At 36.8% G+C, this 18,058-nt stretch overlaps 1 protein-coding gene across 1 annotated transcript in view; it reads left to right on the forward strand.

Annotated features, from left to right (window-relative positions):
* The window catches only part of SLC4A7 (solute carrier family 4 member 7), an 88,267-nt gene that overhangs the window by 45,333 nt on the left and 24,876 nt on the right, over positions 1–18,058 (forward strand). Inside the window, exons 3-9 of the mRNA XM_031052361.2 lie at positions 561–704; positions 2,644–2,779; positions 3,759–3,919; positions 5,566–5,754; positions 14,320–14,435; positions 15,736–15,893; positions 17,798–17,885. Coding sequence (XP_030908221.1) covers positions 561–704; positions 2,644–2,779; positions 3,759–3,919; positions 5,566–5,754; positions 14,320–14,435; positions 15,736–15,893; positions 17,798–17,885 — 992 coding nt within the window. The remainder of the gene's footprint in view (positions 1–560; positions 705–2,643; positions 2,780–3,758; positions 3,920–5,565; positions 5,755–14,319; positions 14,436–15,735; positions 15,894–17,797; positions 17,886–18,058) is intronic.

The raw sequence follows: 18,058 nt of genomic DNA on the forward strand, positions 1-18,058 counted from the left end.
GTTTCGAAGTACAAGTTCCTTTTATGCTCCTAAACTGATACTAAATAGTTTAGTTGAACATCAGGTTCACCTAGTTGTGACCTATGCTACTTCAAGAAATACTGGCACTTCATTCAAGCAGAGAGAACTCCTTGCAGACTCTAAACAGTGGGTAATTTTTTAATGAAGTTCATAAACCAAAGGAGATTACATCTTGCCATTATAACGGCTATCCCTTCAAACAGGAGGGGTATTACGTGATTTCTCTGCATTGCCCTGGTGTTTATCAGGTAGTTTCTTTTGGTGTTACTGGCCAAGCTCATGTTTCTATATTACTAGTTTCACAAATAAATTCTGAAATTGAGCCATTTATTCAGTTTATAAGGGATGAGTATAGCACCAGTTCCTTGGCACGGGGGAAAGACAGAAAGGAAATGATAATATTGGTTCACTAAAGGTAATTTTGCCAAGTGCTTTTGGGTTTCTTTTTTGACAAACTCCTTGTCTTTTTAACTAAGACACTGAATTTTAGCAAGAAGTGTTTTTTTTTTAATTGTTTCCTTTTAAACTTTCTTGAAAAGGCCACAGAGCTGTGTATATTGGAGTTCACGTCCCATTTGGAAAGCAGGGCCGTCGACGGCACAGACATCGTGGGCACAGGCACCACAAAAGGAAAAAAGAAAAAGAAACTGACAGAGAGGATGGCAGAGAATCTCCATCGTATGGTAAAAAAATCTGTTGTCAGTTCTTCGTGTCTTTTGAAAATGATGTAGTAGCTACTCTGTGCTTAAATGGTGTCTGGTTTGTGCTGTTTCTTCTATTCTCACTAAAGTTAATGTTCTTCTGTGTACAATCAGACAAGGACTTTATGGTTGTGTTTTATCTAATTCATAAGTTGTTGGACTTGTTCCAGCTGTCTGCATAAATGTTCAGCAGCCTGTACTGATTAGGTTAGACTAGAACTTCATAATACTCGTCTGTAGCGTAAAAATGTGTTTAAATTAGACACTTTTATTGAGATGATATAGTCTTGTATTATTCTTCCTCTGTCACTCAAGATTTTCAGAAGTATGAATATAGCTGCAAAGCAGCATTTTCCATAGTAATTTGATCAATGAGCTATTAAAATATTTCAGTCTTCTTATTGTTCTGTCTGCTAAGTTTTAGTTTTAGACACCACCCCCCAGCCCACCCCCAATCCTCAAGAGATGACTATTATATCATTGTCTGAAATAATATTACTTGGCAGTACTCTTAGTAGTTTTAATTCAGGACCTCAAATCCTCTTTGAATCCTAGAGTGAAGAACAGGAAAGTTGTAGTGCAATGTTCCATCAAATGTGGAGCTTCAAATGCATGCACCATGTTGTTCACTGTCACTTTTCTATGACTAGAGCCATGTTCTTCATAGAATAGTTAGGGTTGGAAAGGACCTTAAGATCATCTAGTTCCAACCCCCATGCTCTGGGCAGGGACACCTCACACTACACCATGTCACCCAAGGCTCTGTTCAACCTGGCCTTGAACACCATCAGGAATGGAGTATTCACAACTTCCCTGGGCAACCCATTCCAGTGCCTCACCACCCTTGCAGTAAAGAACTTCCTTATATCCAGCCTAAACTTCTCCTGTTTAAATTTTAACCTGTTATCACCTGTCTTATCACTACACTCCCTGATGAAGTGTCCCTCTCCTGCATCCTTATAAGCCCCCCTTCAGATACTGGAAGGCTGCTATGAGGTCTCCACGCAGCCTTCTCTTCTCCAGGCTGAACAGCCCCAACTTTCTCAGCCTGTCTTCATATGGGAGGTGCTGCAGTCCCTTGATCATCCTCGTGGCCCTCCTCTGGACTTGTTCCAACAGTTCCATGTCCTTTTTATGCTGAGGACACCAGAACTGCACACAATACTCCAGGTGAGGTCTCACGAGAGCAGAGTAGGGGGAGTGGTCACGCTCCTTTTGAGGTAGCCCAGGATATGGTTGGCTTTCTGGGATGCGAGCGCACACTACCGGCTCATGTTAAGTTTCTCATCGACCAACATCCCTAAGTCCTTCTCCTAAGGGCATGGAGTCAGTTTGCCTGAAACTAAGGAGTTTTCAAATCTATGCTTTGACAAGTCTGCTTTCACCATTCTCCTGCAGTTCTTAGTTTCTTGTCCATCTTCAAAACTTCCCCTCCCAAATACAAATTGTTATCATTTGATCTTATATTTGTAGAAACAAGCAGCTGTAGATCCTTATTGGTAATGAATGTTGTTTGTATTGAAGAACTCATTTCAGAATTGGATCTCCGCCCTTTAGTTAGTCTACAGCAGTGATATAATTTATTCTGTTCTCAAAGTGAAAACAAGGTTTTAGCACTTCAGGATATTAATTTTTGACTTTTAACCAATTTTGCTGTTGATGTTTATTTTCTTATTGTTGATCTATAGAAGATGTAAAAGTACTTATGTTACATAAACATAATTTTCCAGATGTTTTCAGAAACAATAAAAATTTTTAAAAGGGCCTCCTTTTAAAGAGATGTCCACATTTCTTTTGGTCCTCTTCTATCTTGAAGACAGTATCACACTACATGTTTCTAACTGAGAGCAGGAGATTTAACTGTTAAATGGTGCTTCTTGCATAATAAAATTTAATTGTCCAGTTTCTCCTTTTCTTCAAGACACGCCATCCCAACGAGTTCAGTTTATCTTGGGTACTGAAGATGATGATGAACACATTCCCCATGATCTCTTCACTGAAATGGATGAACTTTGCTTCAGGGATGGAGAAGAATATGAATGGAAAGAAACGGCTAGGTATGCTAGAATTAGGTTGTTTCAAAGTGTATGTATCTTTGCCTGGTTTTTATTTAAAGAGCTGCAAACCAGGTCTAGGTTAGAACTGTAAGAGTTGTTCTCCTGATTAATGCTTAGCAAAACAAAACTATCATTCTTGTTCTCCAACTCTGGGATGAGTATGTTTTCAATATGGTTTCCCAAGAGACCCTCAGTCTTATGGGAGCTGTGTTGACTTTTCTGAAACTGATCATGCCAAGCACTGTGAAAGGTACAATTGTGTTTAGGTGTAATACAGGCATTCAGCCATGGAGCACAGTATCTGCAATCTCAGAAAGCTGTTTGCTCTATTATTGCTGATATATTAGATTTGGGTATTTCTGTATGTTCTTGGGTAGTATTTGATTAATTTTTTGTGTGAACATTACAACCACAATTATTGTTTGCCTCTATTGGTCAAGTAGCTTCCTTCTACATACATGTTTTAGTAAGTTATTCTGCATTCAGTGCTTCTCATTACTGTATTGCATGCTGACTTTTGCAGAAGTTGTTTATATAGTGCCTGTGAGTCAGGATCAGTATCAATTTACAGTTACACGTATTAGTGCTACCTAGCTCTTCAATGCTTGACATAGCACCCTCAGAGGCTTAAACTTGGTATTGTGTTGTTTCAGACAGCTTTCCTAAATACCAAAGAAATTGAGGTATGGAAATCAAGTAGTAAGGCACAAGCCCACACTGTTTACAGGAACTTGTGAATAAACAGGTATTGTTCAAAGCAAAAGAAATAAAATGGGCAAAATCTGAAACAGTTGAGTGTGTTAAAAAGCCTGATAAGATACTGTGGCTGTCAGTCATGTGGGATGTCTTAAAAAATGAAAGCTGGTAGGAGCTGATGGGATTTTCTATTCCTTGTCATATGGAGCCACAGGGAAGAATGGGATTGATTGCCAAATTGTGTGTCTTCCAGGAGAAATACAAATATGTGTATGCGTTTCAGGTGGCTGAAATTTGAAGAGGATGTTGAAGATGGTGGTGATCGATGGAGTAAACCTTATGTAGCAACTCTGTCTCTGCATAGTCTTTTTGAACTGCGAAGCTGTATTCTTAATGGGACGGTCATGTTGGACATGAGAGCAAGCACATTAGATGAGATAGCAGGTTGAAGCAACACTTTTTACAACTTATTTTATTCTTAAATTTTAATCTATAACTTGAGATGTTTTTACAGTGTTTTTATATGTTCTTGAAAATCCTATATTGAAGAAACAGGTATGTCCATGCTTACTGCAGTTTCCTTCATCTGGTCCTACAAATTTTACTCACAAGGAACTACACTGCATGAGTAGGACCTCCTTTATTACATATTTTGGGATGTGGCCCAGAATTTCTCTGTATGTTCTACTTCCTGAATGTGTTTTTTGTCTTTATTTCTACAGATGAAATGTAAATATCTGCTAAGAGTATTTTAGGACTTATTTGAGTGCTTTAGTACAATAATTATTGAACATAATTTGGGTGATATTAACTTGATGCCAGTAGTGCAGTTGACTGTTGCACATCTGGGTTTTGTTTGGTTTTCCATCTTTTTAAGAGGTGAGCAGAAATAAATTTTTTGTGTTGTTTGACCGACGGTTTTGGGTGTTCTCACTAATCATCACATGGTCATTTTGGGTATTATAAAATCAGCTTTAAAGACTTTTTAATATAAAAAAAAGATACAAAACTGACACAGATACAAATATAATCAGCTTAGCCTGTGGGTATTTAAACTAGTTTTTCATAATTTTTATGGTATCTTTTGCTGCAGGTACCACACAATGGAATGCCTTGTTGGGAATCACATTAGGCTTAGGGGTGACCAACATGTATGTGAAGGACAGGGTGTTTTGGCATTAAAAACTCTGGCAGTGCTTGAAATGTTTCCTTGTTTTATCTTGAAGTCTTTGAAATTCCCTCAGGATATTTATATTTCCTTTCTATATTCCTGACTTTAGTGAGCAAGAGTGTTCAATACATGCTTTTTAAAAGTAATGTTTTGGTTTATAATTTACTTTTAATCCATTTCTTAAATTAATAAAAATGACAAGAAAGGCAGCTATAAAGTCACACCATATATTTTTTCCAAACACGCAGGCTTTCTTTCCTAGTGTGAGCATATTGCTTTCTCTTCTGAAACCTGATGTTATTTGTGAGCTGAATAGCTAGTTTTAGATGATGTTAGTAGCTTTTGTTTCACACTACTTCTAGAGCATGTGAATCCCATGATATTTGGTAGAGAGCTTCAAGAACGTAATGGATCTGAAGATGATGGAGGAGTTAGGCAGTTCATCTCATTTTTTAGTAACTTTTAAATAGTTGTATACTTTCAAAATAGGGAGCACCAGGTTAGAACTGTCTTAAGTATGTTCTTCATTGTGTTTCTGTTTGTGTGTGTTCATTTTCTAGTGAAGGGTTGTTTAATACATAGATGGGTTTTTGGAAAAGGAGTCACTGTTGAAAGTTGAAGTAAATGACAATGGACTATAAAATATTAAGTAACTTATTTCTTAAAATGATGCTACTAGTAAATTTTATCTTGGATCTTCATGTTGTGCTTTCCTTAACCTCAGATTTGCTTGTTCAGTGAAATCTTTGAAAATTTATTGTGGATTCTTGATGATGACTTTGCTAAAGAAAATATTTTTCTTTTTAAATAGATGACTTTTTTTTTAATTTTAATTATTATTTGATGCAACTGCACTGCTTGAATGTAGTGGAGGAGTGATTTGATAGCAGAGTATATAGTTTTTGTTGTTGTTATGCAGATATGGTTTTGGACAACATGATTGCCTCTGGCCAGCTGGATGAATCCATAAGGGAAAACGTGAGACAGGCTCTTCTGAAGAGGCACCATCATCAGAACGAGAAGAAGTTCAGCAATCGGATTCCCTTGGTTCGGTCTTTTGCAGATATAGGCAAGAAACATTCTGACCCTCACTTGCTTGAAAGAAATGGTGAGAGAAGTTGTAGCAGCCAGTTTGTTCTAACATGTTAAATAATGTTCTCAATGGGAGATGAAGGAAAACCAGCTGGTAATAGCAGATAAGTGTTTCCTTCTTGATAAGCAAAAAACTAATGATAACAGTGTGTGCTATATGTAGCTGTGCTTGATGTTTCCATATATTTTTGACTTTACTCAAACATTCTACCTCTGCCTGTATACATAGCATGCATTAGTGTTTTGAAGTATAGAAATAGACCTATGTTGGTCCTAACAAGCTTTAGGGTATGCTTGAATAAAATGTGTAATGTTTGAGGTATTTCAGCATCATGGCATAGCTTTATTTTTATCAGATCAGTCCTACTTGTTTATTCAGTCTTTATACTAGAGATTTGTTGTTGTGTCGTGAGTTGTGATGCTGACAGTTACTGTGTTTTAATCCAGTGTTAATATGACTAGAAAAAGTTCACTGTGCTGATGGTGGAAAAACTACTTTTAGCTGGAACACAGGTTTTTACCTTGTATTCTAGAGAGGGTTTAATGGGGAAGGAAGGAATCCAAAACCTGGGAAGCTATTAGCAACTTTTTTTATAGGCTTTACCATGTCTTTTATTCAACCAGTTCCTGAAAATATGCTGGAATATTAAAATACTTACTCAAGATATCCAGTTGCAAAGTCCAAGTAGCAATATATACTGCAAAAAAGCATACTTTATTCTTGTATTTCCTATGGCCGCTATTTCCTTTTCTGTCCTTTGTTTTCTTTTTGCTATGCATTGACGTGTATTCTATTTCAATAGAAATTTTTTATTCTAGTGAAAACTTACTACAGATTTCATGAGTCACTCCTTGAAGTGACATTCCTTACTTGTCTTGAAAGATGCCTAACTGCTTACATGTTCCATTTAGTTAAGTGCTTGTTGGGAGAGACTTCTCAGTTTGGTACCTAGTTGGAGTATGCTGCAGCAAAAGTCCTAGCTTGTTGATACTTTGTTAGCTAGTGCATGTATGATGCATACATAAATATTTCCATGATAGTTTTAGAATTACTTTTTCTAGAATGAAAATACAGCTAATTTATAAGAGAACATAGTTCCTTCTGTAACTTCCGACTTCCCTGTTTTCTTCAGCAAACATGAAAATTTCACATAGAAACTTGATTTTACCTATCCTTGGATACCTGTATCCCCAATTGCAATGCTCAGAATTTTGTATTCAAGGTCTGCTGCTTGTCAGTTCCTTTTCATATGTCACTTCCATTTTCCAGTGTATTTTATTCCTAATACTGTTCCCACAACAGAATATGGGATAGATGCGCAAATAAGAAACCAGTGTAACATGATTAATTCTTTGCCAGCATGTACCAGCTTGCTTTTTCTTTATAATCCAATGGTTACCCTCTAATAAACTGGTAAACCAAACCAGTTTGGTTTGCATATGTGCATAATACCTTTTAGAGCCCTTATTACACCTGTGTGTTAGGATATATCATTTTCACGATTTATCACAGATACATTGGCAGAAATCTAGTTATTAATGTAGTGATTAATGTGGATGAAATCAACCAGTTTGCTCTATTGGTCCTCTTGTCTTTACTGTGATGCAGTTTTAATAATTGATCTTTGAGGTTTTTGTTCTTAATTTAAATCAAGTTTGTAGGATCCACTCTTCCATTGTTGGGGGGGGGAATGTATGTGACTTTTGCCTAAGCATACTTTGCATGCCTCTTCCTTGTAAATTATTGTAGGATTGTTCAATGTGTCAGTCTCTGTAGTGGCTAGTATAAATGTGAGACTACATGTGTCTAGTTTGCTGTTCCCTTGCTTGATGGTGTGGTATGTGAAAACAGCATGTTTTTGATTTCAGGGATTGTAGGAGAAGTAATCAGTACTCTTCTTGAGGAGACAGCCATCCCAGGAAAAGTATTTGTGGTTTTGTGAGAGGAATGGTATCACTAAACCTTCTAATGGAAGTACTGATATGAGGATAAACACTCTTTTCCTGTTTAATGAAGAACTGAAATCCATTACAAACTTAAATCTGAGGGCAACACGACAAGATTATGTTCTCTTTATGTGAAATTAGTGGGACAGAGAAAGAGGATAGGGCAAGAAAAGTAAGAGTGAATTTTAGATCATGATTTCATGCAGTTTAGGAACTTGGGTAAGTCACAGCAAGGAGAAACGCAGAAGGGATAATGCATTTCCTCATGCCCTCCTCAAAAATATTTATTGAGATTACAGCTGACTAGAAAACTTATTAAATCCAGACTTTTCTTGGAGGAGAGTTGCATTTAGCATGATGAGATATGTTTGATCATGTTCATTTTGAAATATTTCAATTTTAAAAGTAAGTCTTTGTATATAATGGGTACAGTTAACAGAAGTCTTGTGATATTTTGGCTGCTAATGATTGTTTTTAATGTAGGTTTTGGATGGCATTAAAGGTAGCTGCTGTGCAATATGGAATAAGAAATCCCTCCGGGAAAATTTAAGAGTCAGTTTTAAGAGATACAGTTTTTTTTTTTTTTTTTTTTTGTTATATTAGCAAATAATACTGACTTTTAGATAATATCTTCTCCCACATATCTTTGCCGTTCTAATTAGTACTTATCGGTAATTCCTGACTTTCTGGTTGTGTGAAATCAGATTTGCTTTTTTCTCTTGTCTTACTTGCATGAGTATGGAATTTTTTGCCCATAAACCCTGCAATTTACCATGTAAATGTTAATGCATATTTGTGTGTGTTGTTTTCTAGTGTAGCCTAGTTCTAAGCCTCATGGTGTTTCATTTGTTTTATCTTGGGGGAAGGCCTTTCAGCCTCCCACCACTCTTTGCGAACAGGTCTCTCTGCCTCAAATATTTCCCTGAGAGGAGAAAAACGTTTGTCAGTTCTTCTCAATTACCTTCTTCCTTCTTCGAGAGCTGGAACCCCGTCAGCCTCAAGGTGTACAACCCCTATAACTACCCCTCAAAACACACCACCCTCCAGTCCTACCTGCAGCCACCTGCCAACTGCAAGTGCCCAGCCAAGTCCACCGCAGGGCAAGGAATTGCTGGTGTCACCTGCCAGTGATGATATTCCTTCAGTAATAATCCACCCACCTGAGGAGGACTTAGAAGTGCAGGAAAGCCAGGAAAAGAAGACAAAGGAAAATACTGACAAAACACCAGGCAACTATTACAATTTAAGCTGTCCGTGTGTGATGCTGTCTGCATCTGGATCACTTGCATTGTGATGTTTTTGGCACATAACTTTGGCACAAAGGAATATGTGATAACTGTTACTTTTGCCTGCATGTTTTATTTATTCTCAGTTGTGACTCTTTCCTTGTTTGGCATTTTTAACATTGTAGCTTTTAACAAAAGCCAGCAAAAAAAGAACAATGTTTAATTAACCTTCATTTGTGTAATTTAAAAAGGAATAATGCTTTTAAAATGTAACGTATAAGCAAAATGTCAAAAATGGTGGCCTTTTCCTTTCACTCACCTATGGTCTGTGTCAGGTTTTGCTTTGCTGGGTTTTTTTGTCAGTGGTTGAGTTAGTATTTTAAACCAGTGTTTGATATCCTGAGATAGCTACAGTCGAAGATGTAGTGAAGATGTAGAGATGAATATGAAAAGAATTAGGAAGGATAAAATTATCAGCGATGGTCCTAGCTTACTTGTATCATGAAGTCTTTAAGCAGTTTTATTTTTGCTTTTGTTCTTTTAAAAACAAGGGCCATTAAAAACAGTGGAACTGTTTATGATGGAACTGGCAGGTTCAGTTCATCTAAAACTGTTTTCAGATAGCTATACATTAGTGCTCTGCTTCAGTATCTGTCACTTGATCATTATTTTGTTGTGTTAGATATGCAAAATAGGGTAAGGTAGGTGAGAGTTTATAATTGTAGGTTTGTAGATCAGAGTTCAGCAATTTATTAATATTTTGCCTTGCAAAGCTATTGTTCTTTGCATGTTAAAAGGTATGTGGCTGTATAGGTAAGTGGAAAGAAAGGATGGATAGTTCTGACAGCTTCCTTAGTAGTTTTTAGTAATTATTTAATAACTTGTGCATTCTACATGCATACTGCTATGCTTCCTTTACTTTTGCAAAATCATCACTTATTTGGAGACTTCAGGATTCTTCTTGGTAGATAATGGTTTTAAGATAATTTCTTTTAGCCTTTAAGCTCCTCCTGGGAGTGGGGAGGGTTAGGGTGTGGGCTGCTTTTCTTGGTTTCCTTCCTCACTTAACAATTAAGAGCACACTGTTACATTTAGCAGTGAAAATACGCCGCCAGAAAAAAGGCTGTGGTTATCTCTCTTCACATTTTGCAACTGAATCACTGAGAAGAGCAAGCTAAGTCGTAGGCTGTTATATTGAGTTGGAGTAGGGGTCTATCTTTACTTAGAAAAGCAAACAGAAGGCTCTTTCTCTCACTTCTTTATGGGAAAATACAAGAATTAAGATTATTCTCTCTCATGGGTGATCTTTTAAAGGTAATATAAAACCAGAAATAGGACAGCTGTAATCAGTCATCCAGTTCTCACTTTTCTACTCATTTGACAGGAGCTACAGCATGCCAGACCCAGCGTCTTTAGAACCCAAGAGAAGGCAAACAAATGAAGATCAAATACTTGATGCCCTAACATACTACTAATAGAGCTTTTGGTATCACTAATGTACCACCAATAGAGCTTAGTAATACCACTAATAGGGCTTTCCACCAGAATCTCCAAGTCATGTGCAAATTGCTTTTGTGCCTTTATGTTTCTCATAAAGGAAGAACCTGAAGGGATGATTTCCCAGTTAATCTATAAATTAAAGTCTTCCCAGAGAAGGATGAACACCAGTAATGATGGAAGCTGTTTAGTTTTCTGGGGGGGTTTCTCCCCTTCTTTAATTCAAGAAGTCATCTGAACACAAAGACACATTTTCTGTAGACTTGCCTTTCAAGACATTCTCAGACTATGACTTTGGGGCTGCAATTGGACTGATCTCTTGATTATTACTTCCTGGCCCTGCTGGCCACACTATTTCTGATACTGTTGGTCTTGTTGGCTGCCTGGGCGCAAGCTGGCTCATGTTCAGCCAGCCTTCAGTCAGCACACCCAGGTCCTTTTCTGCCAGGCAGCTTTCCAGCCACTCTTCCCCAAGCCATTGGTCCATTCCACTATAAGGTATGGTTTGTATTCCCTCTCTAGTAATTCAGAATATTGCAATCTGAATACTTTTTCCACATCTGAATAATTGAGTTTGCCTCCTGTTAGCGTTAAGAACCATGTTAATTTTCTAATAAGTGATTTTCTTCTGTGTAGCATTCATCTATATTTGACCTTGTGCTATTGAGACTTTATTTTTGTTCTTCATAAATACATGGAAGATTACTGAACTTAATGTGAATTACTGTAAAAGGAGGGAAGAGGGGGGACACTTTCACTCTACCACTTTTCATCAACCAGTCATCAGTTCATAACAGGTCCACCAGGCAAAGGGTTCTCTTAACGATATTGTTTTGTCATCAGTTGAAGAACAGCTTTTGTTTTCCCATCTTTGAAACTGTTGATAATAAATTCCATAGGTAGAGATAGGAAGAGAGAGCTGTGTCACAGCTAAAGGTGAAAACACTTACTTCACCAGTATTGTTAAGCTTTCTTAATGTCTGTGAACAATGGTAAAGTGTCCTGTTTTAAGAAGTCTTTTGGTTCATTGATAAATGTACATTAAAATTGAGTAAGATAATATTTAGAACAGCTTTACTTTTACAATAATAACATACTGAAAATAGTATTTCAGAAAGAAGTACATATTTGCCTTCTAAGAGCAATTTTAATATTTTCCCATTAAGGCTCATTGGAATTTAGTTTTAAAATTTTATTTTTATTTCCTTAAATACAAATATAGTGTGAGTTTGTATTTGCAAGTTTTGTTTTTCATAAACTTTGCCTGTATAAACACAATTATGTTGGAATAATCCTGCTTAGGTGTTGAACTGCTCTTATTTCCCCAACGTATTTATTTTTACCCGAAGTAGAGATGTGAGGCAAATGTCTGTATTATTCTTGCTTTCTTTTTCCAGTAGATAATGTCCATTAGACTTCTATGATCACAATAGTAAACTAAGTGTAGTTGGCTAAAAATATGCACATGACTTTTAGTGAAGGTGTAGTTTTAAGTACTTCAACTTGAGTGATCTTAGGGTGTTTTAATCCAAACTTATTAAAGACCTGATCAGCTGTTGTCTTTCGAAGGAGATAGGTGGTGTATCTGCCCAACTAACAATGTTGAGAACTGTATTTTTAAAGATCTCATTGGTGGCTTTGGGAAAACGAGATGAATTTCTCTGTCTTTGGTCTAGAAAAAATACTAGGTAGACTTCCTTTTAGCAGTAGCCTTTGAGTTTGTATCTACTGAGCTGGAAAGGAGAAGGAAAGAAGTTGTGCTGTTAATGAGAGATATCAGTAAAAGTATTTCACAATTAGAGGTGATAATATCAGACTGAGATACATAATGAAACAGTATCATATGGAAATGCTTGATCAGGTCTGAAAACTTGGTAGTCTTCTCATGTGAGCAGAGCAGTCTGTCCAACTGCAAGACTAGCAAAAGGAAAGCTATTTACACGTGGTTTAGAATCAGACAGATATTCCTGTATTGGTGCCAAAACTTGTGAATCTTGACTGTGACTGGTTGGAGAAATTTTGAAGGCAAACCTTTTAGAAGAATTGGTATTGCTGAAACATATTAATTTATGCTAATGTGTAGAATCCTTATTTTCTATTCTCCTCTTTGGTTGTTTCTCCACATTTTCTTCTAATATCTGCTTGCTCTTGCTCACAGAGCATTTGTGTAAAGGGCAAAATGATGCATTATTGTTCATCTTTCATCAGTTATCTTTATTGTTATATGGGGGGGGAAATGTGAAAAAAGTGTGTGTATCCACTTTCATATTATGCTCCTCTGCAACAACTGCTTAATATTTCTGTTCTATTTCTGGTCCTACAAATACATCTTAACATCAGCTCTTATGCACTTAAAAGACTGAAGAGCTGATTTTGCAGGTGGTTGATTGCTGTTAGTCATTCTTGTGAATAATGCATACATCTTGGAGCAGAAGGGTAGATTGTGACTACTTTGTTTTCCCTAGCTTACCTAATGTTGTATTTCTAGTGTTAGCCAATTACTTATGCATGTTAGGATTCACGAAGGAAATTACAGCTTACTAACTTCATTTGGTTTTTGCTTCAGGAAAAGCTACCCACACCATTTACATCCCTATGAACTGTAAGAATGAAAATTAATGGTAAAGGCTTGGGCCTGCATGTTTCTTTGATACGATAGCTCTTTGAATGAGGGTGTTTTTTGGTTTTGTTTTTTTTTGTTTGTTTGTTTGTTTTTTAACTAAATTTGGGGATCAAATGAAGTTAATTTGGTTATAATTTGAAATGCTAAAAAAAGTCAAATTACTAAATTATAAGCACAGACGGATGCAATTAGTTATGCAGTAGTACTTAAGATAGAACAATAGCCAACAGGTAACCAAGTGAGAACTTCAGTTTTAGCTTGACTTGAGTGATGCTTGGCCTAAATACAAACTTTCTGCATGTAATACAGTGTTGAGACTTTTACTCTTTGTCCAATGTGGTTTTGAAAGCATGTAAAGCATGATTTTATCGCCATATCTGAAAAGTCTAGTGTAGATAAGCAAGCCATATGCACTCTTAGTGCATGTTAAACTGAACAAGTAAAAGCTCTGTAGTGCAAAAGATGGGATTTGGGCTTGGTTATGCATGCCTAGACTAGCTTTTAAATGGTAGTTGGGAAGGGATAGCCATGAGAGCATACGGTATTCAGGTGTACGAACACCTGGGTTACTTGCCTTTTGCACCCTTAATGAACTGGGAATTCACTGTTGCTAATAGCATGCCAAGCTACATAAAAACAGTTTTGTCTTGAAGCAGGTGTCAAAAGGAAGCCGTAAGTTTAATAGCTTCATTGCGTGTGCCTCTTCAGCTAATATGTTAAGAGATACCATTTCATGTAGTAACATCTGGTCGGGTCAATACTTGGAGCTTTGGTCTGTAGATGGGAATTGTGGTTTGCAAGCTGTCTCTCCTTTGCGTAGCACACAACTTATTTGTGCAAGTTAGTTAACTGCTAGGGTATTGCTCCTTGTAGTTGTAGTCTGTGGCTTGCCAAGGCTTTTACATTTGAAATAACTGCTATAGAGAAGACTAGGGAGTAGAGGTGTTGCTTTTTGTGTATATAGCAAAGATGCTGTCTGCTACTTACAAGAGCAGTTATGATTAAAATATCAAAAGTTGTTACTTTGCACTTAAAGTAGCTCTTATTTACTGGTGACTGTTCTGCAAATGGCCATCATTTGGGCAATACTTATGTTTTTTTAATGATGTCATTACTTTGACAACACAGTGACTTGTTAATGTTGCATTTATGATACTAATGTAGGGCACCCTTACTGAATAACTTGCACATTTGCTTTAAGCAAGCTGCCACATTGAGTGCTGGTAGTTTTGCATACTTGTTTCACTTTGTACACCATTTTGAACTTACCCCTTTTGTTTTAATTTAGGGCTGTTAGCATCTCCACAATCAGCGCCTGGAAATTTAGACACTGGGAAAACTGGAGAGGTTAAAGGTACCGGGGCAGGAGGAAGCAGAGAAAATAGCACGGTTGATTTTAGTAAGGTAAGTAACCTTAATGTTTAGCAGAAAATAGCTACGTAACAAAAAATGTGGTTGTAACTTCCCTCTTATTTACAGCTAAGAAGCATACAGGTATACATGTGTAAGAGTGTACACAAGACATAAGTACTTAGGTGTAACTTGTATGTACAAGTGCCACAATATGGTGTGGGCTAAATGCATCAAATGTATTTGAAAGCCCTCCCAGTGGGACTGAACTTTGTTTCCTTTGATCTTTTCATTATTATGGTAAGTTCAAGGGTGCTGTTGCTGTACTTTCTCATGCTGAGGGAAGTGTTTTCAGATTTACTATGAAGACTCTTATGAAAACAATATTATAGTGTCGTGACATTTTCCCTAGGGATTTTTTTGTAAAGAAGGCTTTGAAAGGAAATAGTTTTGTATGTTTTATGAGTTTGCTGTAGTTATTATTGTGCATCTTAATCATTAGGCGCATACAATACCACTTTCTCAAGTAAATCTTGTGTCATACTGTAAATCCTTTGTATTTCTTTCATAATTTATTTTTTCTGGACAAGTTCCATCTGTGAAACACTAAGAAAATTGGTAAATTATGCTTAAGGAAAGCTAACTTACACCGTAGTTCAGATATAATCATGGCAGGGGCCATATATTCCTGCTCTTCTGTCACAGTTTTTGTTTTTGCTTGACATGTCCTTCTGTCCACCTGCCTTGTCTCCTGTTGGGCAGGTGTCAGCCTCCTGGCACTGTAGTTGGGGCACACTTGGTGTGGGACTCAAGAGGCCACCCGTAAGTTCTCTAGATAGCCATGTAACTGGTGTTTGTGTTTATGTGAACAGAGTTCATGTGCTGTACCGTTTTCTAATGTTCTTCTATAATTATTTACAGAAACAAGTGTCAGTATTTTCAGCCATCATATTCTTCATGAACGAAGACAAACATAAATTATATTTCAAAATTGTGACCTCTTTGAAATATACAGCTGTGAAACAACTACTTGCATTCTAGAAACTATGTGTAATTACATGAACTCTCCTTAGTTAATTTTGTGTGTAGATTTTGTGTCCTATCACAGAATGTTTGTTATGATAAGCAGTATTAGAAAGGTGGTTTTGCAGTTTGGAGTTTTCTAGAATATGGTAGGTAGTAGTAATTCTAACTTCTAGAAAATAGTTTATTAGTTGGCTGCCTGACGTTTTCTGCATATGTTTGTCTTTTCTGTACTGTGGGATATATAGTTTGCCTTTGTAGCATAGATGTCTAGTAAATACTGATAACTTACGTAAGGGAATAAACACTTGTTTCATCTTTGTATGAATAGGTTGATATGAACTTCATGAGGAAGATACCTGCAGGAGCAGAAGCGTCAAATGTATTAGTGGGAGAAGTAGACTTTTTAGAAAGACCTATTATTGCTTTTGTGAGGCTCTCCCCAGCTGTGCTTCTCTCAGGTCTCACAGAAGTTCCGGTTCCTACACGGTAAATAACTGTTTAGAAAGTCTGGCTTTACTTACACAAGATGATAATAATATGTAAGATCTGAAGAAGTTACACCCTTTTATACATATCGTATTAAGCTCAAGAAATGTAAACTTTTGTTTAACATGATGTCGGTCATTTGGTGCCAAATTTAAAGGAATAAGATCCACTATAAAGTCTTTGAATGCTTTAAATGTATATAATGATACTGTCTTAAACAAGTGCAGAAGCTGAAACTGATAGTTGACCTGGAGTAAAAGCAGCGAATTTTCCAAGCTTGTGTTGCCATTTGAAATATCAGCATGAAGATTGCTATACATCCCTTAAGCATGGCAGAGAGTGGCAGTGGGAAAGAGTCCACAAAGTCTGAAAGTCTCTCTAATTTGAAACTATGCTCATTGTATAGAAATATTCTGTATATGAATAACCTCAGTGGTGGAAAAACTTAGATTTGGGCATGTAATTGAAAAAACTATGTGGCTAACACTGGGGTAACCAATCTTCAGCTAATACACTGAACTCGTTTTCAATCTGCAATATACTGTCCTTCCTGGTGCACCCACCCTCATCCCCCCGATATTATGGGTCTCCCAGTATACTGTGGGTAACTTACCACAGATCATCAAACATCAAAACACAGGTCCCATGATAAAGATGTCAGGTTGTTTTGTCAGTCATCATAGAGGGCACTTCATTTTCTGTGCACATTGATCTATTGGTCTGTTCTGTGGTGTTTGGCATAAATTTGTCCGTTTGTGTTTTCGTGGTTTTCTTTTGAATATTTTATAATTATCAGAGTGCTAGCTTGGTAATTTTCAATTTATACACTCTTACTGAAAGGCAAAAATAATCTTAGCAATGTTCTATAAATAGACAGGAGAATATTCAGGGACTAGTTGCTCATAATGTTTCTTGGGAAGTTCCAGAATTTCTGCATACGGATTATCATATTAATGTAGCTAAAATTATCCTGTCCTAAATTTTTCAGAATGGTTTAGACTTGCAGATTTGGAATAGCATACTTGATTCTAAAGATGCAGTTTCAGTTTCATTAGGACAGTCACCTTGTGAAGGAAAGATAACATTGAGCTTTTTGTACTGTATGGGGAAAGAAGGCACTACTTTTTTAAAGTATGTTGTTTGTATTTAGAAATTTTATTTTCATGGAGTATAGGAAAAAGGTCATGAAAATAATTATGGAAGTTTGGTGCTTTGTATCCATTTGAATTGATAAGATACTAGTCCTGTTTGGTGATGTAATAACTGTTACTCTGATGGGAAATGGAGACCGTTAACATACGGTATGACTCACACCCAGATTGAATTCCCTTCCCAAAATGTCACTTTTACCTTCTTAGGTATTCAAAATACAGACTCTCTTCCACTGGCACAGGACCGGGATAGGTCTATATGAGTATGCCCAGTATGTTCCTTGAAATATATCAATGTATCTGTTGTGTGACAAGCCCAGTCACAGCAAGTAGGAGGGATTTAACACCATGAAAGAGATGATAGATTGTTAGAGAGGCTAGAGCAGGTCATAAAGCTCCTGGACCCTCACTAAGAAAGTCTTTGCCAGTGGGAATGTCAGAAATGCTTATAACTTGGAGGAAATATCCATTGAGCTCTAGCCTGTGGATTTCTGCTACATATCAGGCATTATAAGAACTGGAAAAATTAGGCTTAATTAGGAAGCTTTTGGAGTAATTTTGGTTCAGGATTCGAGTTCCTTCCATTAATGACTTTGAGGACAACCTTTTCTTAGTCTTGCAGCAGTCTTTGAGATCTGAAATGGTGAGAAGGATTTTTACTTCACTACTAAATTTTCTTTAAGCATTAGTTTGAAAAAACCCTCTGAATATATTCAGGTGAGTCAACTGTATTCTTGCTTGCTCTCTCCACAGGTTTTTGTTTTTGTTGCTGGGACCAGCAGGAAAAGCTCCACAGTACCATGAAATTGGAAGATCAATAGCAACACTTATGACAGATGATGTGAGTGATATATTTTAAACACTTGTGATTAAAGAAGTCTACAATCGCTTACCAACTGTTTTAAATTGAAATATTCTGGAGTGCAGGGTTAACACCCCACCCTCCCCAAACTGGTTATGTAAGTTTACAGTTTTCCATTTATTTCTTGTGTTGGTGAAGTAGATAATGGTAAA

Source organism: Melopsittacus undulatus, chromosome 1 (assembly GCF_012275295.1).
Source record: "Melopsittacus undulatus isolate bMelUnd1 chromosome 1, bMelUnd1.mat.Z, whole genome shotgun sequence".
In the NCBI taxonomy this organism is placed as follows: Eukaryota; Metazoa; Chordata; class Aves; order Psittaciformes; family Psittaculidae; genus Melopsittacus; species Melopsittacus undulatus.